At 36.9% G+C, this 27,991-nt stretch overlaps 1 protein-coding gene across 3 annotated transcripts; it reads left to right on the top strand.

The window, feature by feature from the left end:
• The first annotated feature begins 34 nt into the window (after nt 1-34).
• SEC62 (SEC62 homolog, preprotein translocation factor) lies at nt 35-27,594 on the top strand. 3 transcript variants are annotated; one of them, XM_070945496.1, is made up of 8 exons: nt 35-127; nt 10,278-10,386; nt 12,842-12,947; nt 14,527-14,737; nt 17,317-17,409; nt 20,639-20,699; nt 22,061-22,180; nt 26,341-27,594. In XM_070945496.1, exons 1-8 carry the CDS (start codon nt 92-94, stop codon nt 26,823-26,825), a joined length of 1,221 nt encoding a protein of 406 aa, XP_070801597.1. In that variant the 5' UTR covers nt 35-91; the 3' UTR covers nt 26,826-27,594. The 3 variants fall into 3 exon arrangements, with proteins under 3 accessions (XP_070801597.1, XP_070801596.1, XP_070801598.1); XM_070945495.1 differs by lacking the exon at nt 35-127 and adding an exon at nt 8,124-8,207; XM_070945497.1 differs by lacking the exon at nt 35-127 and adding an exon at nt 10,019-10,092.
• Nucleotides 27,595-27,991: the final 397 nt, after the last annotated feature.

Raw genomic sequence — 27,991 nt, 5'->3', positions numbered from 1 at the left:
TCTCCTTCCCCCCTCCCTCCCTCCCTCCGTCTCTCCCCCTCCCGCTTTCCGGCTCAGCCCCACGTCACCAGGAGACCAGACGGGGGACATCATGGCGGAGCGGAGGAGACACAGGAAGCGGATCCAGGTACCGGGCTGGCTTTAATCTCCTCCCCTCTTTTTCGCAACCGGCTGCGGGATTAGCTTCCCTTTCCCTTCTGTTTCTCTCACCCACCCAGCCCCAATACCCCCTCCCGGTCACCATTTATCCTCCTTCCCCCCCCCTCTACACTCCCCGCCTCCGCCAGTCGGCATCTCTCCTGCGGCTCTTCGCGGTTCTCTCCCACCACCACCACCATTCCGTCCCCGCAGGGCCGGCCTTGTCCTTCTGGAAGGGAGATCGCGAGCCCCTCTAGGTCCCGCTTCTCTGGACTGAGCGCCTCCGCCACCCCCGCCCCCGCCCCCGCAACCTCCATCACTCGCCGCGAGGCCGTCGGGCACCCTCACTTGCGACCCCCGGTCTCGACGCCCCTTCCCCGGCCTTCATCCTTGGCGCCCCCCCGCAACCGCCATCATCTCCCGATGCCCTCCCCGCGGAGCCTCCCGTCAGTATCCCGTGGCACAACCTCCACACACCCCGTTTTTCCTCAGTCTGGTCCTCACCATCCAAGCCTCTTTTCTCCCCCCGGTTGTCATCCCGGTAAACACCCGTTTCCATCTCTCCCACCTGTAACATCTGTTCCGCACCTTCCCCTCCTGCTTTTTTACCTCACCCTCCAGCCTCGGCATCTCCCTTTTTTGCACCTTTTGAGAAGAAATCCTCCCCTCCTACTTCATTGCTATATATATATATTTGTGTGTATGTGTGTATATATGTGTGTATGTAGGTAGGTAGGTATGTTTGTAGGTATACACACACAGACACACACTTTCCTCCCAAACCACCTGGTAATTCCCCAGTGGTTGGTCTTCAGGATATAGTGATGCAGAGCTGCCTGTCCTAATTATTACTAAGATTTTTGAAAACAAACGTTTGTTCAGCACAATCTATCTGTTTTTTATTTATTGTCTACATTCTGTGTGTGTGCCCTCAAATAGCTGTTTATCCCCTTAATCCTCCTCATCCTAGCATGTATGGTTAAATGTATAGGTGTTCATGAATGTACAGGTAGCCCCCGACTTACGACCACAATTGAGCCTGAAATTTATGTTGCTAACAGAGGCATTTGCGGATAAGGTTTTGCCCCATTTTATGATTTTGCTTGCCACGATTGTTAAGTGAATCGTTGTTAGTAACCTGGTTGTTAAGTAAATCTGGTTTCCTCATGGACTTTGCTTGTCAGAAGCTCACAAAAGGGGATCATGCAACCCCAGGACCCTTCAACCCCTTTGCCAGTTGAATTTTGATCACGTGACCATGGGAATGCTGCAATAGTTGTAAGTGTGAAAAATGGTCATAAGTCAGTTTTTCCAGTGCTGTTGTAACTTTGAACGGTCACTAAATGAACTGTTGTAAGTCAAGGACGACCTGTATAATCTTTCCTGCAGCTCAGGAGCTCATCAAGGGACGTGTATCATTCTTTCTTCTCGCTCCCAATTTATGCTGTCAACAGGTAGTCCTCAACTTATAACAGATCATTTAGTGACCGTTTGGAGTTACAATGACCCTGAAAAATGACCATTTTTCACACAACCATTGCAGCATCTCCATGATCATGTGATCAAAATTCAGATGCTTGGCAACTGATTGATGTTTATGATGGTTGCAATGTCCCAGGGTTATGTGATTACATTTTGCAATGTTTTGACAAGCAAAGTAATGGGGAAGCTAGATTCACTTAACAATCATGTTACTAACTTAATAACTGCAGTGATTCACTTAACAACTTTGGTAAGAAATGTCATAAAATGGGGCAAAATACATTTAACTGTCTCGCTTAACAACAGAAAATTTGGGTTTAATTGTAGTCGTAAATTGAAGACTACCTGTGCATATAAGGCTGAATGGTAGAAAAGTGACCCAAAGTTGCCCATGGAGCTTTAATCTGAATGGACAGCCAACTTCTTTTGTTCAATATGAATTCAGTTTCTGAATTTTCCTTACATTTATATACATCCTCATATGTAGTTGTATAGAGAACAATTTTTTGATGTAGTGACAGTGCATAAACAAGTGGTTTTTCCTATGACACTTGCATTATTTTTAGTTTATTGTCATGAGAGGGACAAAGCAGGTGTTTTTCTTATTTCAAATCCAGTGCTGTTAAAACTATTGTTATATGATGAATGTGTTATATGTGCTTTTTAAGTAATGTATGTAATACCTTTAACATCTTTAAAGGACTCTTCCTTATTTCTAAAATAAACTTAAGTTTAAGAAGAAATTTTAAAGTAGAATGCCGTGTGCTGAAGTGGTAAAATTAGAATAGAAAAACAGCTGGAAGGGACTTTGGAGGTCTTCTCGTCTAACATTCTTTGTAGGCAGGAAACCCTATACCATTTCAGACAAATAGTTATCTAATCTCTTCTTAAAAATTTCCAGTGTTGAAGCATCCACAAATTAAAAACTTGAGCTCTTTTCCCATATGTGATTCTAATAAAAGATGTGCCAGATATTGAAAATACTATCTAATTTGCTCAATCGTGTTTACGTATAAGCAATATACATTAATTAACCTTTGGCAGCAACTAGAAAATTATATCAGAATGGTTATACTTTCATTCATATGGTGTAGGTATGCAGTATGTATACATAGTTGTAATAAATAATAAATACTTGAGAAATATGGATATGATTTCAACAAAATAACCTCAACAAAATTTCAAAACTATCTGTAGATTGTGATTCTAAATCTGCTGTAGATTGTGATTTTAAATTTGCTTAGTCTCTGCTCTTCATACATTTGTATTTTGTTGATTTAAGCATTGTCGCAAAGAAGGACTAATAAGAAACTACTAGGAAAATAATAAAATAATAAAAGCATGAACATGCATCTATCTTTTACATTCTTTTCTTGAAGACTGAACATGTTTATATTATTAAAAGATGGATTAAGAATTCTGTGGTCTTTATTTCCTTATATCTGAAATTAGAGAATATCATCTCATAGGATCCTATAAAGTGTATTTTTCTATTAAAAAGCTGGTTGTGTGGAAAATGACTTTATTAGCTTTTCAGAAAAGCCATTTTCCCAGGCCTGGTGTCCAAAGGTTAATTCAGCCTAGTGTGTTGGTTGCTGTTTTTCCTCAGTTGTTTGTCTTTGCTTTTGGTTATGATTTGGTTTGTATGGTTTTTAAATTTTGTTAGCCTCCATGAGTTGCATTTGTGAGATGAGAAAAATTAAGTAAGTAAGTAAATAAGAAAATCCATACCTCCTAAATTACAAACATTATTTCAGATATTCTAGAGACTAGGACCTGTAGAATCTCCCTGAGATTGAAGACAACATAAGCAAAAATGCATTTTTAAGAAAATGCATTATCTTCTAAATATTAATATATATATATATATAAAGAACAGTAATTAATATGTTCAAAACTTCATAGTCCTTCAGTCATTTATAATCTTCAAGCAATAGTAAAAATTCCTAATTTGTCTATGTATAGAGATGCAAAATACCTAAACATTTTGGAATAAAGGAAAGGGGGTTTTTTTATACTGAAAACAGAAACAGATATGTTGAACAGATACAGTTAGGGCTGATTTTCAGGAAAAAAATGAAAAAAGTGAAGCATGTCTAATAAGTCGTATTTTTTGAAACCTAGACTTCGTTTCTTTCCTGAAAACTGAAGAATTGTCTCTTATTAACTAAAATTTCTGTCCTTTCCATATTCATTTTTAAATTTTAATTTAATTTCCAAATACAGACCAGTTTCTTTCACATCTTAGTGTTAAAATGTTTTACAATGCATTTTTTCATCAGTTGTTTCTTGAACTTATTTTCTGCCTTCACCCAATCCCCACCACATTTCGGTCCCTACAGAGTGGAATCTTGTTTTGTCATCATTATGACACACTTCATGTATAGTGGACCAAATTTCTTCTGCAATTCATATCATTTGTATAAGAATGTCATTACTGAATGCAAATATGTTGTGCAATTGAGGTAAATCGATGAGAATGACATAAATCCTGAGGACTCCCTGCTCTCTTAGTCAATGGATATTCCTGAATGCCTTTCTCTAATTAGTCCATTAAAATGAGCTTTAAATGAGTAAACAGAACATAATTTCTTATCATGCCACTCCATTAAAATAGGATTACTCTTACTTTGGGATTAATGTCACTCCAGTCAAGTGATATTTTAAACGTCCATGGAAAAAATGTCAGCATAATGCTATAGAATGCATGCATGAGGTTAAGCATATTCTATATATCCAGTTTCTTTCTGAATTTACAGAGATCTTAAAAGTTTTTACAATTATATATTTTAAAACACTACATTCTATTTTGTATAATATCCTATTTGAGTTAATCAGTTGTATAAGAAAAAGCTGATCATCTCACAGTTGAAAGTTTTGATGTTTAAAATACCCACTGGTACTTTAGGTAGATGCTGCCTTAAAAAAAAAAGACTAGGTCACTTTATGTATTTATCCATGCAAGAAAGCAACAGTACAATCTGTTCTCAGATATATTTTCTAATTCCTTATGCAATGAAATAAAGTTCCTGAAGGAGCAAGGTTTCAATGATTTTCTATTTGACTCAGAAATCCTTTAAATCATACATTCTGTTCTTTTCAAGAATTAAAAAAAAGCCATGAAGTCCAGATAAAATCAGATAAATGCAATATATGTACTTGGCTTATTTTTAACAGCCTTCTGTTTAAGTGTCTTAAATTGTTAAGAGTATACAATTCAGAGAGAAGGTCATTTTATTTTTATTTTTGTACAAGATTATCTTGAAGCTTGGATTTGACAATTTATAGATACAGTATTTGTTTCTTTATCAAATCTAGAACCCACCCATCTCCCTCCCAGGGACTCTAGGCAGTGTACAAAAAATAAAAGCATGCAAACTGAATATAAAAATTTAAAACCGAGGCAAAGATAGTTAAAATTAAACATTAAAACTTAATTAAAAGGTTAAGTTGGTGTTTTTACTGTAGGATTTCAGTTTATCCTTTTTATTTGTGCTAATCTAGAAGTAATCTATGACAGAATGAACTACTCAAACAACAAATTTAAAAAAACAAGTGAGGAAATGTGGAAAAAACAACTTGAATAAGAAATAAATAATAGTATTTGATTTATCAAGCCTAATATATTTAATGAGGAAGAAAATTAGCCCAGCACTTGCTAAGTATAACTTGCAGGAAGTATGACTATGCCATATATGAGAAGGCCTATGCAATAATTATTTCAAAGAAGCAATAAATACTTTACACCTGAAATCAAAGTATTGACAATAAAGACAATAACATTGGAATGCACAAACAACAAAAATCTCAGAGTCTGCAGAACTTCAAATTTTATATAAAAATAGATATGATTTGTCAAATATTGTTATAATGTCAAAGTGGAAAATAATATATTGTTACTTTAATTTGAATACTCAAAATACTTTCACAGATTTATATAGAGAAACATTTGAAAACCAGATCCAGTTTGTTACACATTTTCCGTAAATTGTTCCTCCTTATCAGAAGCAGTCCTGCTGTTTACCCACACCAAATTCTAAAAAGCACAGCGAGGCCTTCTTCTAAGCAAACATAATCATTGTACCTCTGTTTAGTTTTGCCTAGCTGAATGTGAGTTCCATCCAATATTAACCATTATATTTTTAAATAAGTTCATTTACAAAACAAATTAGCTTGTGCCAAAAAGTTTCATTACATCTTGTAGAATATAGGATAATATTCTGGACATAATAAGTATTCTGTACTCTTCTCTACAAATACCAGTTCACATAAGGAACATGTAAGACAGGAAATGAGGAGTCCATTTAGGATTTGAAAGCCTTTCCAGGAATTTTTTTTTACAAGTAATCTATCTGAATATTAAAAACAAGAATTTCAAAGATTATCCCTATGAATCTTTATATTTAAACCTATAACAATTGTCTTTGCATCCATTGTACCTTACGCGTTTTTATGTTTTATGTGTATATTATAAAGTATATTGGTGCATGTTTCAGGGAAGAGTTTAGAAAAGACCTACATTTCAGAAACAATGATTTTCTGATAGAGTTGATATATAGTTCATATCAAGCCCCATTGATGCAGACTTTCTACATGAGAGAAGGCATCTGTGTTAAGCAGGAGCTTTAACATCATTGCAAAGCCAGTGCAGAGCTAAATATTTGCAGCTCTTTGTATTAATGCCTTTTTCATATATGGAGTTGCTGGGGCTAGTACACAAGAGAATTGGGAACTATACACACACTGGGATGCTAAAAAATTTTCTCTATTGCTCCATTTTTAGATTGTGCATACCATAGTTATACTGATTGTGAATTTGAGACATAGTTTTTTCTTTTAATATGCAAAAATATGTGGAGTTCAAAAACCCATTGCACTTTTTTATTATTGAGTAATGGTATGTTTATATAGTGTGCTAGTAATTCGAAATTATTTAATAATTATAGCCTTTATCAGCCATTTCGAATTCTGAATTATTTTCAGGTAACCTGTCAAAGAATTCTGCTTTGACTTTGCCCACTTTTGACTGTCTTGACTTAATCTCCTTATTAGTATACTTATGGTATCATAATAAATCATTGTTATTATATATTTTAAATTATATATTACTCAATAAATCTATGAAAGATAATCTTTCAGATTGCTTATTCTGAACAATTTAAAAGCTTTGGCAATGTGAAGGAGCTTCATAAAGCAGCATGATACTGCCATTTCAGTTTATCTGAGGTGGCATCCTTTAGTCGAGTTATCTGGGGTGACATCCTCTAGTCCAGTTCTCCTCCTGTAGGTTGCAATTCCCTCTTCTTGCACGTTTTTGATTCAGTTCTTTCTTTGACAGTAATCATTATTCTTCTAAAATAAAGTTCATTGTTCATAACGTTTGCTGGTGTCAGGTGCTGATTTGGGACATTCAGGCCATACCATGTGGTGCTATATATACAGAATTTACGTTCATATTGCTTTGTCAGATAGTGATCTGAGCTTTCCTCTCTAGTTGGCTGAAACAAGCCAACAGGCAGTTTGTCCAGGCAGAGCAGGAAGGAATCCCCAGATCACAGCCTTACAGAGTTCTGGTTTTACATGTGGACACCCAATTATATTGTTCATTTTAGAAGGTTCATACAAATACATTTACCTTGTAGCACTGCAAAATCTAACACCTTGCTGTAGGTTATTCCTCTGAATTTCCTCATGAGGATAGAGCATTGTCTATTACATAACTTTCTTGGACTCCCTAAAATAGCCTTTTGCTTCTAATGTAGTAAGGGAAACCTGCAAAAAGGCTTCCCTCAAGTGCCAGTCTAATTGTTTAATTAGGAAAAGAGCTTGGCATTTAATTCTTTGCTTTGAGCAGCAAATTGCTTTGGGCCGATTACTTCCTTCCTTCCTTCCTTCCTTCCTCCCCCCCTTTATTATTTTTACAAATAACTCAAGGCAGCAAACACATCCAGCACACCTTCCTCCTCCTATTTTCTCCACAATAATCCTCCAAGGTGAATTGGGCTGAAAGAGACTGATTGGCCCATGGTCACCCAGCTGGTTTCATGGCTAGGTCAGGATTAGAACACATGGCTTGTTAGTGGAAACACTTGCATTCATGTCTATGTTGGTTATGGATATTTTTAATATGACCATCTTGATTCTGACATTCAAGCAGTAGATTCAAGTACTTTTAGGCATATGAACTAAATGTCAGTTAAGTCTTCAAACCTTCCAAAACTTTTGACTCGATCACTCTTTTTGTAATCCTTTCCTATTACACCATTCCTAAACAATCCTCTAACCAAAAAAAGGATGTTAACATACTGAGGTGAATTTGTAAGAGTGTTGAGCTATGATAACACTCCTTCCTATTTTACATAACTGTATTTCCTTATCCATGCTGGCTTGCACAGTGAAAGGTATATTTGCTAGTCAGCTAGTAGTTTCATTACCTATTCTATGTTAGGTATAACAGTATTTACACCGGACATCTTCATTTTTTTCCACTGCACAAAGGCTCCATGTGGGAAGTTGTAGGTGGAACTCCTGAAGGTACACCTCTGTACAAGCCACGGCTTCCTTCTGATCTGTGGCAAAATGAGCTGGTTAGTAATTTTGTATGGTGAGATGTTGGGTGTTAATAGAAGCTGGCATGTCATATGATCTAATAGGTGGATTCTCATGCAGATTTTTATTCTTTAGTGTTTCCAGACCGTGTAAATGTGTAGTCAGAACTTTTGAGTGAAGCATTGCGTACTTGCAAATCCAATGCCCAATATCTTATCTCCTCTGCCAGCTGTTACTAGTGTAGTGAAAAATGTATTTAAAGCAGTGGTGGAAGTTTATTTTTGAGTTGCCTATAAAGGGAGGGTTGTTTGTTCGTTAGAATTGAGTCAGTCTTAATTATACATGATGTCTTACTAAAAAAAAAGCCTTATAATGTTCACTGATACAACAATGTATTTTAAGTCTTAGGCCTATATACTGGAACATTATTTCATATGAAACAGGTCCAACAATCGAGATGGGAAAGTATAAATGATTAAATTGTATACATTATTATTTTTTCTTTAATGTTTCACTACATTTTGCTTCATCCTTCTGTTGTCTTGCCATTGTAGAAATTTAGATTACAAGATATTTGAGGCAAGACTTATTATTTTTAATATTTTTAAGCAAGTGCATTTACATATATGCTGCTGTTTGAATAATAATTAACAAAATGTATCAGTCACCTGGTTTCAGTAGAAGTAACTGATGAAGTGTTTATAAGCAAAAAGGTGTTTTTTTGAGACAGTTCAGTATTCTTCAGCTGTATTCTTATTTTTATATAAAACAAATTTAACAGCTTTGTGGTAACAATATTTAGTCCAGCAGTTTCATCAGATTCCCCTGTAGACTGTTCAGATCATTAGATATTTTAGTAGAATTGGAATTTTCTTGTGGAATAAAGTTCCTCAGTAAATTATTTATAAATCTCCCAAATCCTCCATAACACTTGCTGAGTTAACCTCTCTTGCATAGTTTGCTTTGTATTAAAGAAGTAATTGGGAGAGGAAATTCTTTAGTTTTTAATTCAGTGACGTATTCAATACGTGTTTACGTATTCAAACTGAATTTTGAAAAATTTTAATTTTACCTGTTAAATATGGTAGATGTGATTTGTGTCCTTATATAATAGTATTATATGGTATTATAAGGACTGCTATCAATTTACAAAGTGAGAAAAGAAGTAACTCACTAACAAGCTTGTTTCACGTGATTTGTCTTTAAAGGTAGACGTTTAACAGGTTTTATATGCATCTGTATCATTGCCATACAATTCAAATTTGTTTACACATTTTTACCATTCGGTTATTTGCTATTTTACTACCTTTTTACTGGGAAATTGGAATAATGGGAAATTAATGCTACTATTTTAGAATCTGGTGTTTTAGCCTTAACTGTTACAGCAAAAGTGCTCAGCTTCCAGTTTGCTTTTTTACTAAAATGCATTTATTTCTTTAATATTCATAGATTGCACTGATGAGAGTTATCAATCAAAAGCGCCATAAATAAAATATAACTAAAACAATCATATAAGAGTCGCTTTGTAGGGGAGCTGGGAGGCATACAAATTTAATATATAAATAAATAACTTGTAAAGCATACAGTAAAAAAAAGGAGAAAAAATTGCAGCCAGATAGTCATAACTAAATTTAAACCTGTGACATGTAAAACATACAAAATAGCTGTCAACTCATTTGAAGCACTTGAAAATCTTCTTATCTAAAGATCAAACAATGGCAGTTGAGTTCAGGTAGACATATTTTTCCACAGTGCGAATTTCACTATTAAGTGAAATTATTATATTATTTCCATTATTATAATGGAAAAAAGCCTGGTTCTGCAATTTCACTTTTAATCCCCTTAGGGAAGAAACAAAAGAACTACGGATTTCCCAGAACAGGGAAGAGATTTAAGAACATATCTTAAGAATACATTGAATCAGTGAGTACATTAGAGAATGCTTTTAGGTTTCAGAGGCAATTGAAAGCCTAAAGTAATTATGAGTGGCAGTTGATTGACAAGCTTGAAGCCTCTGCTTTCTCAATCAATCTTGGCCAGTATTTCATAGACACATGAAGTCTGTGAAAATTAGGAAGAAGTCATATTTCCTTTATTTTTTTTTTTAGGAAGTGGGAGAGCCATTCAAAGAAGAGAAGGCTGTTGCTAAATACCTGCGCTTCAACTGCCCAACCAAGTCTACCAACATGATGGGACACAGAGTTGATTATTTCATTGGTAAGTTGATTATTGTGTGTACCTAAATAATGAAGCTATCTCATTGTCAGAAATTGTACAATTTAAGGGATTTTGCAATTGAGTATTAGAAGCAGCTGTATGAGGGAATAATCCCCAGTAAACACAGTGGAAATTGTTAAAAATATGCAGGATGTTTCAAAACCTCTTGGCATTATGATCTTAAAATAATGTATGGACTGCCCATAAAAGAATAATAATTTGATAGGCATTTTCTTCCATTCTATTTCCCGAAATCACTTGGCATAATTCTAATGTAAAACTTTCATCTGTATATGCTATGTATATTTTTCTCTGATCTTTCCTAATATTTGCATTGCTTATGAAAAATTTGTTCAATAAAAATTATATATTTTTTTAAAAAAAGCTTGACCAATGGCCTTCTAATCCAACATTCTTTAGCAGACAGTGACTAACATGTTACTTTTAAGAGGCTAAATAGCACTGTTTTGTGCAGAAAGAAGTGGCTTTGTGGGAGATGGAACAAAGGCCAGGGTTATCAGCAGCTAGGAAGACTGGAGAATGGTTACCTTAAAGCAGGGGTGTCAAACTCGATATCATTGAGGGCCGCATCAAAGTTGTGTTTAACCTCAGGGAGTCGGGTAGGTGTGGCCAGCTCAACGTCACTCGTCAAGGCTCCGTTTCTGGCCATGACAGCCTCCTTCAGCCCTCTGCCCATGAAAACGGAGCCCAGGAGGCCGTTTTCACGAGCAGAGGGCTGCAGGAGGTCATCGTGGCCAGAAATGGAGCCCAAGAGGGCTGCGTGTGGCCCTCTGGAGCTCCGTTTTCACTGGCAGAGGCACCACGGGCCAGTCCTTTGCTGTTTCCAGGGCGGGCCTGTAGGCCAGATCTAAGCACCCTGCGGGCCAGACCCGGCCCCCAGGCCTTGAGTTTGACACCCCTGCCTTAAAGGATGTACCACCCATGGAATTGACAGGGACTGTTGGGATGGGAGATGATGATCAGGGTCAGCCAGACTAAGGGGATTTGATGCAATGAAACACTGGAGATGAAAATGAAGAAGAAGAAGGGCAGAAAGTATGCTGTGCTTAGACATCGGCAGAAGCTGAAGACAAGGGGAAAGGAAGTCATTGGGGAAATTGAAGGTAGATGCGCTGCTACGTATGCCATACTGTGAACTGCTGAGGGCAGTGTGAGAAACACACTCCAGTTCATAAAGCCAGAAGCAACAGTTTAAACCAGATTACAGGTAGTCCTTGACTTACAACACTTCATTTAGTGACTGTACAACGTTACAATGCTGAAAAAAGTGACATGACCGTTTTTCACACTTGTGTCCTGGATCATGTGGTCAACTTTTTGCAACCTTCTGACAGGCAAAGTTGATGAAGCCAGATTGACTTAACAACTGTGTTACTAATTTAACAACTGCAAGGATTCACTTAAGTGTCAAGAAAAGTCGTAAAATGCGCCAAAATTCACAAATGATTCACTTAGTGACATAAATGTTGGGCTCAATTGTCATAAATTGGGGACCACCTGTAGTTGATTTACTAAAACAAAGGAGAGCTGTAAAACACCCTTTCTGCTTTATAGTCATTGCATTTCACAGATGGAGAAAAAGACAGAAGAATTAAAAACTTGATTTTACTATAAATAGGATGTTTTTATAGACACACATACACCCCCCTCCCCATATATTTAATATAGATTTGTGTTTTTAAATGTCCTCTGGATCTACTTTTACTATTTCTTTTTTTCTGAGAGAAGGTAGATAGCAGCCTTGCCTTGTTTTCATACCCAGGTTTTTATTTTTATTTTTATCCAAAATCTGAGCCACCAAAAGATTCTAAAGTTTGGTTCTGGTGATTCAGAACCTTTAGCCAGAACCAGCCACATAATTTGATGGTAACACTATAGGCAATAACAACAAATTTCAGTTTTGCCATAGCAAAAGCTTGATAATGGAACTATGTTAAATAGTTTGGACTTTGAACATAGCAGCCTCTATCCATAGAGCATTTCTGTTTTTGTGTAATTCCTAAAAGGTGTTAAATACTTTAGTCAATGGCTTGTCAAAATTTGTATTTGATAAAAAAAATCTGTTCCATTTAATAGACAGTCTGCTTTAACAGACATCCTTTCCCCCCTTGTTTTTTTTTAAAAAATATTTCATTTATTACCCTCTTTTAATTTACGTGGATGATTCTTTTTTGATATTGTGGGGTGGGGGAAAAAACCTTGCCACAGGCCAGGCATGATTTTACATATTTTTGATATCTCTAATTTTTAATTCAAGACAAAATGTGGCAAATACTAGTTATTCTCCATAGTGTCAGTAGCCCAATATAGCAGTTTCTAAGCGAAAGCCCCTCAGTGCTGGCCCAACTCGTGCACTGGGATGAAATAACATTAAAGGTCAACCATATTTTTATGCTCAGCGCTCTTTTGAAAGTTTTGTGTTTTTCTCAATTAGCTTCCAAAGCTGTGGACTGCCTTTTGGATTCTAAGTGGGCAAAAGCCAAGAAAGGAGAAGAAGCTCTGTTTACAACTCGAGAGTCCGTAGTGGATTATTGTAACAGGTAAGAACCCGGTATTTGAAAGTTATTGCAAATGTTGTGAATATTGCTAAATATATATTTATAAATATATATTTATATTTATAAATATAAGAGCCTGAGTGGCGTAGGAGGCTAATGCCTCCTACTAAGGCAGCATTTAACATCCAGCTGCCTGCAATTACTGCGAGTTCAAATCTCACCAGGCTCAAGGTCGACTCAGCCTTCCATCCTTTCTAAGGTGGGTAAAATGAGGACCCGGTTTGTGGGGGCAATAAGCTGACTTTGTATAAAATATACAAAAGTATGAAGGCTATTGCTTAACGCACTGTAAGCCGCCCTGAGTCTCCGGAGAAGGGCGGCATATAAATCAAATTAAAAAATAAAATAAAAATAAAAATATATAACTATAGTGAGAGCTAGTTAGTGTTAAGGCATAAGTCCAAGAAATCTGGAAATTCTGAGTTCTAGTCCCACATTAGACACAAAGTCAACTAGGTGACATTGGGCTGGTCATTCCTTCATCTCTAGAAAGATGGCAATGGCAAACCCCTTACCTTGCAAAGAAAACTGCAGGGCAATGTCCAAGCAGTTGCTGAAATTGGACACAATTGAATGAAAGAAAATACATGTAGATGACAGTACACAAAAGATCCTTCAGCAAAGTGTGTGTGCTGGTTCGTGCTGGATGAGATGAGGTGGGTGACTTCCACTGTCTTTTGCCTGCAGCTCCCAGTCTTCATTTTCAGTTTCCCCTTGACCTCCCAGAACAGCTTTGGGGAATACTCCAAAGAGAAAAGTTGGTTTATAAAACTTGGCTTCTTCAACAGCACCTTTGGGCAGGCATGTTTGAATTTAATCCAGAGTGTTAAAACAGGCTAATTGAAATCTGTTTTTAATTATACTATGCTCAGTTAAGCTAGGAAAATGGTTATGGTTGTAGAAATAATACACTTGATACTCTTAAGTTGGTAACTGCATCCCAAAGGCAGAGTTTTCAGAGATTATACGAGTTGAAGAAAAGGTGTTTATGTTTTATAGAAGTAAAAGAAACTGTTCATAAAGGACAATGTTGAAGAAACTGGTTTTTATCAGTTTTGTTGATGACCCTATACATGTAATTAATAATACACATATCGTGTTTTACCGACAATAAGATCCTGTTTTATATTTTTTTGAAGCCTGAAATAAGCACTTGGCGTTATTGCCATGCGCTCAAAAGCCCGATTGGGCTTATTATCAGGGGATGTCTTATTTTGGGGAAAACAGGGTACATATTCATTGTGAAAAAGTAACCAGTTGGAAATGTGAATGTTGTTGTTAATATATGATTATAGAAAGATGGATACATATTTAGATCTTTTTCAAGATGATTTATAATATAGTGCTATATGGAACCAAGATCAAATGCTGTTCCAAACACTGTCTTTTAATGTTTTTAAGGATATGTGTGGTTTGCTACATTCTAGAGAATCCATCAAGAGAAATAGTAATTAAAATCAGCAGTTTGCTTGGTCAGGGTTATATTTCAAAAGCTACAATACCATATAATTCCACTGTATATTGTCTGTCAAATAAAAGGCAAATTTAATTCTCTTTAAAGACTCCTAAAGAAACAGTTTTTTCACCGAGCACTAAAAGTGATGAAAATGAAACCCGACAAGGACGTAAAGAAAGAAAAGGAAAAAGAGAAAGGAAAGACTGAGAGTGGAAAGGAAGATGAGAAGAAGAGCAAAAAAGATAATGGAAAAGAAGAAAAGGCTAAAAAAGAGAAAGAAAAAAAGAAGGATGGTGAAAAAGAAGAGGGCAAGAAGGTGAGCACAGTTTTCTATGTTTAGCTGAGCTCAAGCTGTACTGTAAGAAATTTATTTAATTAAGATGGAACCTTAATTTTAAAATGCATACAAATTAAACAAGGACTCAACATGCACCTATGCACTTAGATTTCCTAACCTGGTTTTTGTTTGCCTAGGTATAACTAAGTCCACAGAACTTGTGTGTGCCTGCCATTCCTTTTCAAGTTCACATAGTGGTATATTTTTTGAAATCACTATTTAGAGCTTGAAATATTTGCAACATCAGGGCAAATGTGATCCTGAAAACAAATGATTAACTAACAGGGATGTGCAAAATTTTATTTTATGGAATTTTCTGACCACTCATTAGACCATCTCTTATTATACCTGGGATGACCTATTTTAGGAGCATTTAGACTAGCCATTCTGAGATGGTATATTCTGTGATGATACATTTCATACCTACTTGTTAACCAGTATAACTATGAAAAATCGGTGTAGTGTAATAAAACGTCAACTGCCCTACCTGTGTATTAACAACAGAATCTTGTATTAGTTGAAATTTCCTAAATTTCATTAAAAGATAATCTACGCAGGCAACATCGTTTTAATCTTGACACAACCTGTTCGTTACAGTACTTGTAAGACACTCAGATCACTGATAACTTATCTTGAAAAATAACAATACATTCAGGACATCTGGTTGACCAAGTTTCTCCATCTCCACTTTAAGTGATCCTTATCAGTAGTGCTAGTTAACTTTTTTTTTTTTTTTTTTGGTGGTTGGTGATATATAGTAGTGAGAGATATCATAGTAGATTTAGGCAAATGAAACAGCCATTTTGAGTGTTCTCAGTTTGAAACAAAATTATAGCATACTAGCTGTACCCGGCCATGCGTTGCTGTGGCCTAGTCTTGTGGGTATACAATATTTTTTGACCGAGTGGCAATAATTTCCCTCTGTAGTTCAGGTCACGCCTACTTTGCCTCCGTCCCACCAGTCTTTTCACTCGGTCGATTGGATTCAGACCTGAGTTGCCTTTCTGTACGTTTCTTTTTGGACTTTAACGTCGCTTAATCAATTATTTTCTTGGACTTTTAACTATTTGGTGTTTGTATTGGGAGAGCTGTGTGTCGTGGGATTGGTGGAGGCCTCCGCCCGGGCTGCCGTCAGTCAGTTTGCGTTCCTGGGACTCCGGGACGCTGGCCGCCGACAAATAATTTGAATCCAGCAGCCATCCGGAGGTTTGTCTTCGGACGCCTCCGAGGATACTTTGCCGCGGGTGTAAGAGCTGGTTTCCCAGCTTGCCAGTATAACCACCTTCACCTTCGCAGCTCTCCGCACCACAGGCGGCATCGGGGTCCCTGCCAAAGGTACGGCATACTCCGTTAGTCGGGAGGACGCTTCACGGCGGTTGACATTTCCCGCCATTTTGCTTGTGGGTTTGGTGGCGGCGGCGCTGAGGGGAAAAGACCCGGCTCGCGCCTGCCATTATGGTGCTGCAACATTAAAGTCCAAAAAGAAACGTAGAGAAAGGCAACTCAGGTCTGAATCCAATCGACTGAGTGAAAAGACTGGTGGGACGGAGGCAAAGTAGGCATGACCTGAGTTACAGAGGGATACGACACAGCTCAATTCCAGCGCAATGTCACACGAAATAACTAAATCAAAATGAAAATAAATCGAAATCTAGGAAAATTCAATTTAACAATGCAATCGGAAACATTGAAATGGAATCGTGAAATATTTAGTATAGCGTGTGTTGCTTTTATGTCCAACAGATGGCGCTGTTTTTCAAAAAAGCATGTTTTTACCTGTCAGATGGCACTGTTTTTCAAAAAAGCATGTTTTTACCTGTCACAGGTGTGACATCTATATATAGTAGGTATATAAAAACATGCGCGTATTCAAATGCAACGTTGTGTCAAAATTTCAAAGCAATCGAAGATTTAAGATTTTGAACAAATATTTACATTTTTATTTATATAGATTATTATAGGATGACCTTGGAACAAAACTGGGCAGTTTTGAGTGATAATGTTTCAAGCATTCCAGTCTTAGAAAACGTCCATTTTGATTATCCAAAGCATGACATAAAGAATGAATGCTTTGAAAGCCTTGTTTTCAGATCAGAACAAATCATTTGAGCTGTTTCAAATTTTGCTCCAATGAGCAGAGTCAGTTTCAAAAGAATGCAGTTTGATTCTTGGTTTAATAAAGTCAATTAACGAGTTGCCATTCACCATACTGTGTAACTTTGTGTTCTAAGGAAAAAAAGAGACTCAGTGGGCAGAACAATCAGTGGGTACCTGATTGCATACTAAATATCTAATATTTATTTTAACTAAGATTAAGTTCCTTGATCTGTATAGAGCAAATGAAGCGGGGAATTATGAATTTAAAGGCATCTAATTTTAGATATCCTAGCAGAAAGATCGAATCCGATTTTCCTCCTGAAGTTAGGTGTTTCAGATAAATAATTGGCACTAGAGAGATGAAAGAGGACTTTTTATATCTCTAAAATAATTTGAATACTTACTAGAGATACACTTATGAATTCTATTTCATTCTTCATGTTCCCATTATATACTATTAGGATGAGACCCCAGGGACACCTAAGAAGAAAGAGACAAAGAGAAAATTTAAACTTGAGCCTCATGAAGATCAAGTCTTTCTGGATGGAAATGAGGTATGGTATCTCTTATTTGTTGGCGGCACTTAATTAATTTTAGCTGATCTCAAAAAAAACAATGCAGCATTGGAAGAATTTGCATAAGAAAACTTCAGGAAATTTCAAGAGTGTACTCTAGATGAAAGGTGTCACCCTAAGACAGGGGTATCAAACTCAAGACCCATGGGCTGGATCCAGCCTGCGGGGTGCTTAGATCTGGCCCGTGGGGCTGCCCTGGAAACAGCAAAGGACCAGCCTGTGGTTTCTGCCAGCAAAAACGGAACTCACGAGGGCTGCATACGGCCCTCCCAAACTGTGTTTTCACTGACAGAGGGTTGCAGGAGGCCATTCCAACCAAAAATGGAGATCAGGAGCCTGTTTTCGCTGACAGAACAATCGGTCCACCACAGACGCCCCCAACACGAGTGATGTCAAGCTGGCCACATCCACCCCAGCCCCCTAAGGTCAAACATAACCCTGATGCGACCCTCAATGAAATCGAGTTTGACACCTCTGCCCTAAGAGATAGGGACAAACCATGAGGGCAGACCATTGTTGCTTATAAAACATCGATTCATCTCTATTGCCATTAAAAGTCAAGCTTCCATCAAGTGAGACTTAATATTTACTGGTTTTCAAAATCTATATAAAATATGGTGAATTCTCTAGTATAAGTGGATTCTTCTTGATGTGCTAGTATCAGATTAATAAGTAACAGATGAAACTGGAAGGCATGGTTCTGTATGAATAAATAAATTCTTTATTCAGGCCAAGGGTCTTACATTAGCCTATGAATGTTTACACAGCTTTTAAACAATACTGTATAAAAATATAATAGATAATATAAAAGCAGTAGGCAATTATTTGGTACAGCTGTTGAGCTAGATTACCAATGTTGCTATTGACCTCTTATCTGTTGCAAGACTCTACATGGCACTGCACAAGATGTTGTTATAACAGACTGTCCATAAATATAAAGGTGAATTCTCTGTCAGTAAAAAACATACCTAGATACAGTTCAATCAATATAATTGAAGAGTTTTATTTTCAAGAATAACTTTGTCAGATTCTTAAAATTATATTACATTTACCATAAGTTTAGTATATCCATTAGACAAGTTTTAAAGCCAGATGTTTACATTTTCATGATAACAAAATCAAATATGCACACTAATAGCCTGTCGTGTACTTCCCAGAATGCCTATAGGCATCTCATTTTTTAAAAAACCCTAACATTATTTTTTTCAATAAATATTTATTAATGATCCTAATCCTGTACTGTGTGCAAAACTGAAATAATCATGCATTCTTCTCAACCTGCTTATTTGTTATTTTTTTATGAAATATATTCGCTGCCCATCACAACAGGGGGCCACTCTGGGTGGCTTACAACAATAAAAGGGGGAAAAATATAAACATTACAATAGCAAAGGAATAAAACAATAAAAATAAACAATGAAAATACAATATTATGAAATAAAAAAGAATTAAACTATAACTGATTTTTCAACCTTCATATATATTCCTGTGTTTTAACACATAACCCTCGGGATGTGTACTTAATCATACATGTAAAGTGATAGATATAGATTATTTTATGTGTTATTATCTTTATTTTATTGAGTCTTTATAATGTGCATATTGTATTTTATGTGCATACTAATTGTGTAATTGCCAAGAATCTCTCTTAATTCCAATTGTATAAGTCAAATAAATAAAGCATGTACTATGTAAAGAATGGCATGTATTTCTAGGAATAACACTAACTGCAGGAAGTGGCTGTATATCAAGGATCTATTACAGTATTTCTGTTTGGCGGAATTTAGTTCTGTAGTCATTGATAATACAGTCTTTGGTAGATAATGGTGTATTAGAACAATACGCTGATATTCCCAATTGTCATGTAATCTTCCTAAATATACTTTTATATTTGCAAAGTAAAGTTTACAGTTAGCAAGCTGTATCAATTCAGCTTTTGCTAAATTTCTCTTTGCTTAAACAATTTTCTCTCAAGCTTGAATTGCATTCATTAAAGCAAACAGTATTTAAGGCAGTGCAGTGTTTCAGTGCATGCTGAAAACACACATAGCATCTGTCCCAGAATTGCAGAGGAGAGCTATGGAATTCTTTTTACATGTTTTGCAGAATACTGCATCTATAATAGTGATAGGTTATCAGATTTTCTTCATTCAGGGTACACTCATTGTCACATGTATTGTCGCATATATGTTTCTTGCTCAATGCAGTTTCTGTAGTGTTAGGATAAACGTGAGGAATTGTTGCTGTCTAGTTTTAATTAAAAGCTGTTCCTAGCTTCAGCGCTTGGTTTTTCCATAAATTTGAAGAAATTGGCCCAGAGAAAGAAGCCTTTCAATTTGACTTCTTAGAACTGGTATTCAAATGTTTAAAATCTCTGAATCTGCTATTGTTATTAATATGAATTTACATTCTTCATGAATACATCTGATACTACTCTAATATATGCTGTTTCTGATTTGATTTATTTTTCTTTGCCTTGAATCTATTTCTGTTCCTTTGGCTAACTCTTTCAGTACTGTGAAAGGAGAAAAAAAATCCTTTTTGGATATGGCATCCCTAGTTTTACAGATTTTTATCTCTCCCCTTCTTCATTGGTTGTTTCCCCTTCATTGCCTTTATAAAGTGCTCCAAGATAAACTGGAACCTTATGATTATGTTTTGCGCATGGCCAAGCAGAACAGTGCACATTATCAATGTATGTAGTGGCATTATGAGTCTGGCTTTTTAAATGTATGGATCACTTCCTATAAATTCACCCTTAGTTTATATTTTCACTGAGCTATCAGTGATATCAATAATAATGTCTCTTTCCTGAAAAATCAGGATCAGTATAAATCATCTTATAAATGAAGTTGAAGGAAGAGGTTTGCTTGATTCTGTAACTTAGATTTGGTTAGTTTGAATTTTATCCTGTTTCAACAGAATGTCCAACAGCTTGCTACAGCCTGGTTAGATATATGTAATCCAAATAATTTGTATATGTTTGGTGACACTGAAATGATACTTTCCTGTGGAAAACAGAGCACTTGATTAGATTGAAATTTGGTATTGTCCAGAAGAATTTTTCTTGTGTCTTTCTGTACCATGCTAGAAATTATCAACATTAATGCTAGAAAATGATATATAATATTCAGTTAGCTTTCTCATAAGCTTTATTCTTTACCTTTCTAGATCTGGTTTAATTTTTGCATCATAATTCTCCTTTCAGGTATATGTATGGATCTATGACCCTGTTCATTTTAAAACATTTGCAATGGGCCTCATACTTGGTGAGTCAGAAGGAGCATTAATGAGTTAAATATCCAAACTTATAAACAAGCTGTCTGTTTCTTAACACATCTGTGTCTTTCCCAAGAGCCATTTTTTAAAGTGTTTACTTCATTCATCAAAATTATGTTGTACCATCTGCTTCAGAATCCAAGAACTAGAGGAAAAAAACCGTACACAAGTTGGTAGTAAACTTTTTTAAGAGTCTCAATTAAATAGTAGAATATGAAATATTATTTTGAAGCTGTTGGAATATTGCAGTGTAGTAGAGCTAGTAATTGTATGCCTCAGTTTTGTGATGTTTAGTTAGTTCCAAATGACATTTTCAAAAGAGAATTGTAATGTGATGACCAATAAACTAGAATTATCTAAATCCAGCAAGGGTTTCTTCTCACCAAATTCTTCAGATGTGAGGAATTCTGTTAAGTAGCCTACCTGCTTAGTTTCAGAAATAATAATTAACATATGCATGTAACACTGCTATTTTAGGAAAAAATGATCACATCACCTTTGCCAAACCACTTTTCTACTTTTCAGAATTGCTTCATGTTAAAGACACAGGTGACAATTGTTCCATTTCAAGTTTTACACCTATAGTCTATAATTACAAGGTTGATATTGAAATGGAATATGGACAATAGAAACCTTATCTCTCTAGCAATTTTCAAAGATGTTCCCTAATCTTAAAAAGGCGAGATGATTGCATGAATGCCGGCCACAATATATATGGTTTCTGATGCTTCTAAAGAATGTTAATATTATTAATATGAATGAAATTATGCATAGGCAAGGATGGAGCTAGATCATTTTTCCCCAAGTTCCAGGCTATTTACGGTATATAATGTGCAAAAGTATTTGCCCCCATTCAGATTTTCTGATTTTTTGTGTGTCTTTGCCACACAATGTTTTCAGAGTTTCCTGAGAGTATGCTTTGGGGGGGGTGGGGATACCAAAATGTGATGCTTTTTTAATTTACCCCATGAAGAAATTTACCCAAAATGCAAACAGTATCTGTAGCAAAATAAACAGTTAAATTAAAAAGATAATTAAAGCCTCTTTAAACAATCAGACCCGCTCTATTTAAAGGTTAGATACTTAAGCTGCCCTCATTGCAATTAAGTTTTCACACATAGATTCTAAAGGCTCATAACAAGAAATATTGGGCCAGTCACAAAATGAGCAGTGCATGCAAACAAACCCTCAGCATTACCAAGTTAAAGCAATTCACTAGTCACAATAGCATGTTCCTGAACATCGTTGATAGATATAAGCAATGAGACTGAAAGCTAAATGTCCAAAACCAAATTTAAATTACTCAGTAATTCTCATGCATATATATACATATCTATCTATCTTTTAACAGTGACTGCTGTTATAGCTGCAACTCTGTTCCCACTTTGGCCTGCGGAGATGCGTGTGGGAGTATATTATTTGAGCGTTGGTGCCGGCTGTTTTGTGGCAAGCATTCTTCTCCTGGCAGTTGGTAAGTTGTTGGTTTGTTTCTCTGTTTCTCTTTCAAGATGGCCCATCTTGAAAACTTTTCGGCCTCTTGAAAGTGCCTGGTGTGCATATTTCTTAAATGACCACTGTATGTCAGCATTGAGCTGGCTGCAAATGAGCTTCTTTTGAGCTATAAGAAGTAATTCGGACATGCCAGTTGCTTTTTCTGTCTCAGGGGATAAACTAAATGCACCAGTCCCGAGATAGAAATCTTGTCTACTTGATTGTTTTTGCAACCATGACTTCTTTTAGGAGCCATGCATGATATTCTTCTATTAGCTTTGCTGCTGTCCTAGGAATTATTTTTTTATATTTTTCCTCTCTTGTTAACAATTAGCTGCACTGAGGTCACATAGAAAATGTCTGGTCTGGTCTGGCATGGCTGAGAGGCTAGATTTTGGCTTGCAAATTCATTTATAGTATTCTCTGATCTATATCCATAATTCTGAAGTATCTCTTTATTTCAATCACATCTAGAGATGAAGTTGGGGGTAACAATACAGCTCTGTAGGAATTACTATATTTTTCGCACTATAAGACGCACGTGACCATAAGACGCAGTACCGATTTTGGCCTCCAAAATCCTGTTTTTAGCCTCCGCATGCCCCATTTTCGGCCTCCAGTGTCCCATTTTCAGAGGCCAAAAACTGGATGCACAGAGGCCGAAAATGGGGCATGCGGAGGCTAAAAACAGGATGCGCGGAGGCCGAAAATGGCTGAAGGATGGGGGCTGGCGGGTGGGCAGGGCTTCAGCAATATTCGCTCCGTAAGACACACAGACATTTCCACCCACTTTTGGGAGACAAAAAAGTGCGTCTTATGGAGTGAAAAATACAATACCTGCTTCATTTCTATACTTGTATTTATTTGAGCTCAAAACAAACCTCTAGATCAATTTAAATGGAATCTACTTGGCGTTAAAGTAAAACTAGATGTAAAAAACTCAAAAACGTGAAAGTAAGGAGGGAAAGCAGGGGAGACAACTTCATTTGTTTTTGTTTTGTTTTGTTTTTTAAATCTGTTTATTGATCAAATCATTGCAGTATGCAGATTTAGAAAAGTAGACCTTAAATGTAGCAAAACAGTCAAAAGTCAGTAAAACATAGAGCTTCTCAGAGATCACGGATCATTCTAATTACTTATGCATTAGTAATTGCAGACGAAATGAATCATTTTGATTTATAACCCTTAATAAACTATAGTGAACTGTACCTTTCTGTTCTTTTCAACAATATTTTTTTTTAAATGTTCAGAATGTCCTTTGAAAGTATGTAGAATATGGTTTGTGGCTGTAACTTCCTCCCTCTAAAGATTGCCATATCTAATTTGATTTTGCAGGTATTTATTGCAAAAATTACATCATTGACAATATACAGAAAAGGTTTCTGTCCCTAGGCTTACTATGAATTCTCAAGACATATTCTGCTTATTTGAGAATTAGGAACAGCCAGGCATAAGATAGCAATAGCACTTAAGACTTATACACCGCTTCACAGTACTTTACAGCCCTCTCTAAGTGGTTTACAGAGTCAGCATATTGCCCCCAACAATCTGGGTCTTCATTTTACTGACCTCGGAAGGATGGAAGGCTGAGTCAACCTTCAGCTGGTGAAACAAGCTCAAACTGCCAAACTACAGGCAGTCGGCAGAAGTAACCTGCAGTACTGCATTCTAACCACAGCATCACCATGGCGCATAGAGCAAAGAGTATTCAGTTCAGACTTATAAAACGATGGATCCAAATATTTACCTTCATGCTGAGCTGCTTTTGTTGACACTGTACGAAATTCCTCTAAAACACCCTCCCTGTCTCCAAGATGAGATTTAAGCCCTGGGGTAGTCCTCAAGTTAAGACCACGATTGGGATTTTTAATCATTAAATGCTGCACCTGTTAAGCGTGGCAGTATATCACCACAACTTGCAACCTTCCCTGCCAGCACCCCTTTGACTTTGCTTGCTAGAAGCCAGTGGGAAGATCACAATGGCAATCACATGAGCCTGGGATGCTGTAATCGTCGTAAGGCAGTCTAGTTGCCAAGCACCTGGTTCACAATCACGTGCCATGGGGGCTCTGTGACGGTCGTTAAATGCGAAGACCAGTCTTAAGTCCCTTTTTTTCAGCACTTCAGGTGGTCACTAAACCAGGGGTATCAAACTCGATTTCAGGGGTGGGTGTAGCTAGGGTGCGCATGGCCAGCTGGATGTCACTCGTGCAATCAAATGCCACTTTTGCTAGTAGTTTGTTTTGCTAGCACTCTGCCAGCGAAAATGGAGTTCGGGAGGGCTGGGGGTCGTTTTCGGCTGCAACGGCCTCCTGCAGCCCTCTGCCAATGAAAACGCACAGTCCTCCCGGCCTCCGTTTTCGCTGGCAGAGGCACTGTGGACTGGTCCTTCGCTGTGGGCCAGATCCAGCCCACCGGCCTTGAGTTTGACACCCGTGCACTAAACGAATGATTACAAGCCAAAGTCTATCTGTGCTTTGGAAGGTGTAGGGGAAATTGAGTAATAGTTCTTGTGAAGTACACCTTGACATTTGCTCAGACTCAGAGATTGAGACACACATGTTCCCTGGGCCGCCTTCTGTATCAGGCCTGGCATTCCAACACAGTGTGTTACCACCACCACCCGTCCCCTTCACATCAATAGATATTCAGACTAACCCCAAGCCGAAATCTTACTTCTCCTATTGAGAGATCAGTTCAACTTGATCAACTGCTCCATAACACACAGATTTCCCCCCCCTTTTTTTTTGTTCTTTTATTAATTCACGTTTAACATTTAATATGACCATAGACCAAATCAGTACATTGCAGAATTAAGCAATTATAGGATTTTGATCCATATTTTATGGGTGGGTAAAAAAAAATCTTGCTTTAAAAATGTCTCTTGAAAGTAATCTTATTACTTTATTTTCATTTTATGTACACTTATGACTTTTTTTTTAAATTTGATTTATATGCCGCCCTTCTCCAGAGACTCAGGGCGGCTTACAATGTGCTCAGCAATAGCCTTCATCCTTTTGTATATTTATACAAAGTCAGCTTATTGCCCCCACAACTGGGTCCTCAATTTACCTACCTTAGAAAGGATGGAAGGCTGAGTCAACCTTGAGCCTTGGCGAGATTCGAACCTGCAGTAATTGCAGGCAGCTGGTCTTAATAACCAGCTTAATAACAGGGTGCCTTAGACCACTGTACTACCAAGGCTCTTTAAACAATAATGTTTCAGTCTAGCACATAGTTAATTATTTATCAGATAGAAATACCTCTTTTCACTCATGATAGAATTTAGGCTATATGTGAAACATTTATATAGGATAATGGTGAACAGTAAACTTACACGTGGTAAGATTGGAACAAGCTCTCTTCCTTTAAAGTATATACATTTTCAGACACTTGGATTCAACTTTTCTCTGGTTGCTAAGCCAAATTTTCCCAGCAGTAATTCCTGTGCAAAAAGAATATTCTCACTTATTATTTAGCCCGAAGAAATAGGGACTTGAAAGCTGAAAAACTGACATATGGTGGCGCAGTGGTTAGAATGCAGAGCTGAAGAAGCTTCTTAGGTGAGAAGCGAAACGTCTTCAAAGAAAAACAAGAAAGTCCAGTTGCCTGTTGAAAAGCACCTTTGGGACAACCATGACTTGGATGACTGAGAACCTCCATAGATATTTGGTTAGAATGCAGTATTGCAGACTAACTCACTGCTCACTGCCAAGAGTTCGATCCTGACTGGTTGACTCAGCCTTCCATCCTTCCAAGGTCATATAAAATGAGGAACTAGATTGTTAAGTCAATATGGTAACATTTGTAAACAACTGAGAGAGTGCTGTAAAGCATGGAGCAGTATATAAGTCTAAGCACTATTGCTGTTGAAAACTCATACTCTAAATCTAAATCCAAGAATGAAAACAATGGGGGGAAGGGGGACTGATGAGATACTTTATAGATGACATAATTAAAGTATTTAAGGGCAGCTATCAGATTAATATTGTGTATTTTGTAAACCACTTTGCCATGTTTATAGAGGAGAGAAATAGAAAAATAGATTACTTCTACTTTTCATTTGAAGTGTTTACTCTGTACTGCTATAAATGCAGCTGTGTTCTGAAAGCAACTTATTTGGGCATTTCCTTCTTGCAGCCCGTTGTATCCTCTTCCTTATCATCTGGCTGATAACTGGAGGAAGACATCACTTCTGGTTCCTACCCAACCTGACCGCTGACGTAGGCTTCATTGACTCCTTCCGGCCCCTGTACACCCACGAATACAAAGGACCAAAGGCTGACTCAAAGAAAGAGGAGCGACTAGAACCCAAAAAGCAGACAAAATCTGACAGTGAAGAGAAATCTGATAGTGAGAAAAAGGAAGACGAGGATGTCAAAGCTGATGCCCAGGGAGGCTTTGGATCGGAAGGTTCTGGAGGGGAGCGGAATTCGGACACGGACAGTGACAGGCGGGAAGACGACCGGTCGCAGCACAGTAGCGGCAATGGGAATGATTTTGAAATGATCACAAAAGAGGAGCTTGACCAGCAGACTGATGAAGGGGATTGTGAAGAAGAAGATGAAGAAGACGAAGAGGAAGAGGAGGAGCAAGAAACTAGACCTTTACACGAACAGTCATAATTCAGCTATCATTTGGGACTGAATCTTGTGCAGAAACAATTGGATTTTCTATGTTGGCTGGTGCACTCTTTTAACAGCGTTTTCTCCCCGTTTGCGAAAGTATACAGCTTAGCCAAACACCTTTATAAAATAGTTCATAATTTGATTTGCAAACTAAAGGAAACTATTAACTTGTTTATCGGTTTTAAATAATGTATGCTTATCAAAAGATTCGCAAGTTTAGCAACTTGTCAATCGGTAGACATTTTGTCTAGAGGAGTCATCAAACACATAGAGGAATATAGCTCTCTTATTAGTTTGATAGATTGCATGTTTTGAGTAAGTAGACATTTCTGCAATAGTAATTGAATACAGTAATTTTGAATGACACTCTCTCCATTTATCCTCAGCCGATTCATCTGATTGGTACTTACAACAGACTTTATTCAGTTCATTCTACTCTTTAACTGCTATTAATCTTCATAAAGCTGTAAGACTTTAGTTAGAATGTTTTCGTTCAAGAAGATAACTTTTTTGCTTAAGACCAACAAATTATTACTATTGACTTGGCTGTAGATTTTTAAGACTCTTTTTAATTGTGTGCAACCAACTTAGGAAATCCAGTCTGTTCTGTCCATTTGGTTTGGAATGCATCATCTCCAGCAGGTTAAAAATAAAGCAATCAAAGCAGCATAATTTAGAGATTATAGCTGTTGATTTGACCTGCCCCATCATAGTACAAGACATGTATTCTGTACATAACATAAAAATAAAGCAAACCCCTATTTTACCCGTTAGTTATTATTTGGAAGTTTTATCCAGTTTTCAATTTGTATAATTAAAAGCCATTTCAGAATGTATGTATGTTAGGACAATTTCAAGAATCGGTGAGAGTGGCAGCCCATTGCAGCTCCTGTGCCAACATTCCATGTATTCAAGTTTAACTAAGCGGATTCTAATTTCTCAAAAGCAGACAGTGCAGCTCGGTGTAATGCCTTAATGTTAATCTTTTCTTTCTGTCTTGAAACAACAGAGTACTGTATTTGATGAGTTGACACTGCCATGAAAGAGTGTTCACCAGAAGAATAGGTTTTAAGATTTAAAAAAAAAAAAATCGTACAAAAGATATAACCAAGACCAAATAATTTCTTGAAATCTTGAAGGAGCTCAATTAGCCTCTTTCTCTT

The sequence above is a fragment of the Pituophis catenifer genome, unplaced genomic scaffold (assembly GCF_029215685.1).
Source record: "Pituophis catenifer annectens isolate HBS135680 unplaced genomic scaffold, rPitCat1.0.hap2 SCAF_6, whole genome shotgun sequence".
NCBI classification, from domain to species: domain Eukaryota; kingdom Metazoa; phylum Chordata; class Lepidosauria; order Squamata; family Colubridae; genus Pituophis; species Pituophis catenifer.
This window is presented reverse-complemented; position numbering and strand designations above follow the sequence as displayed.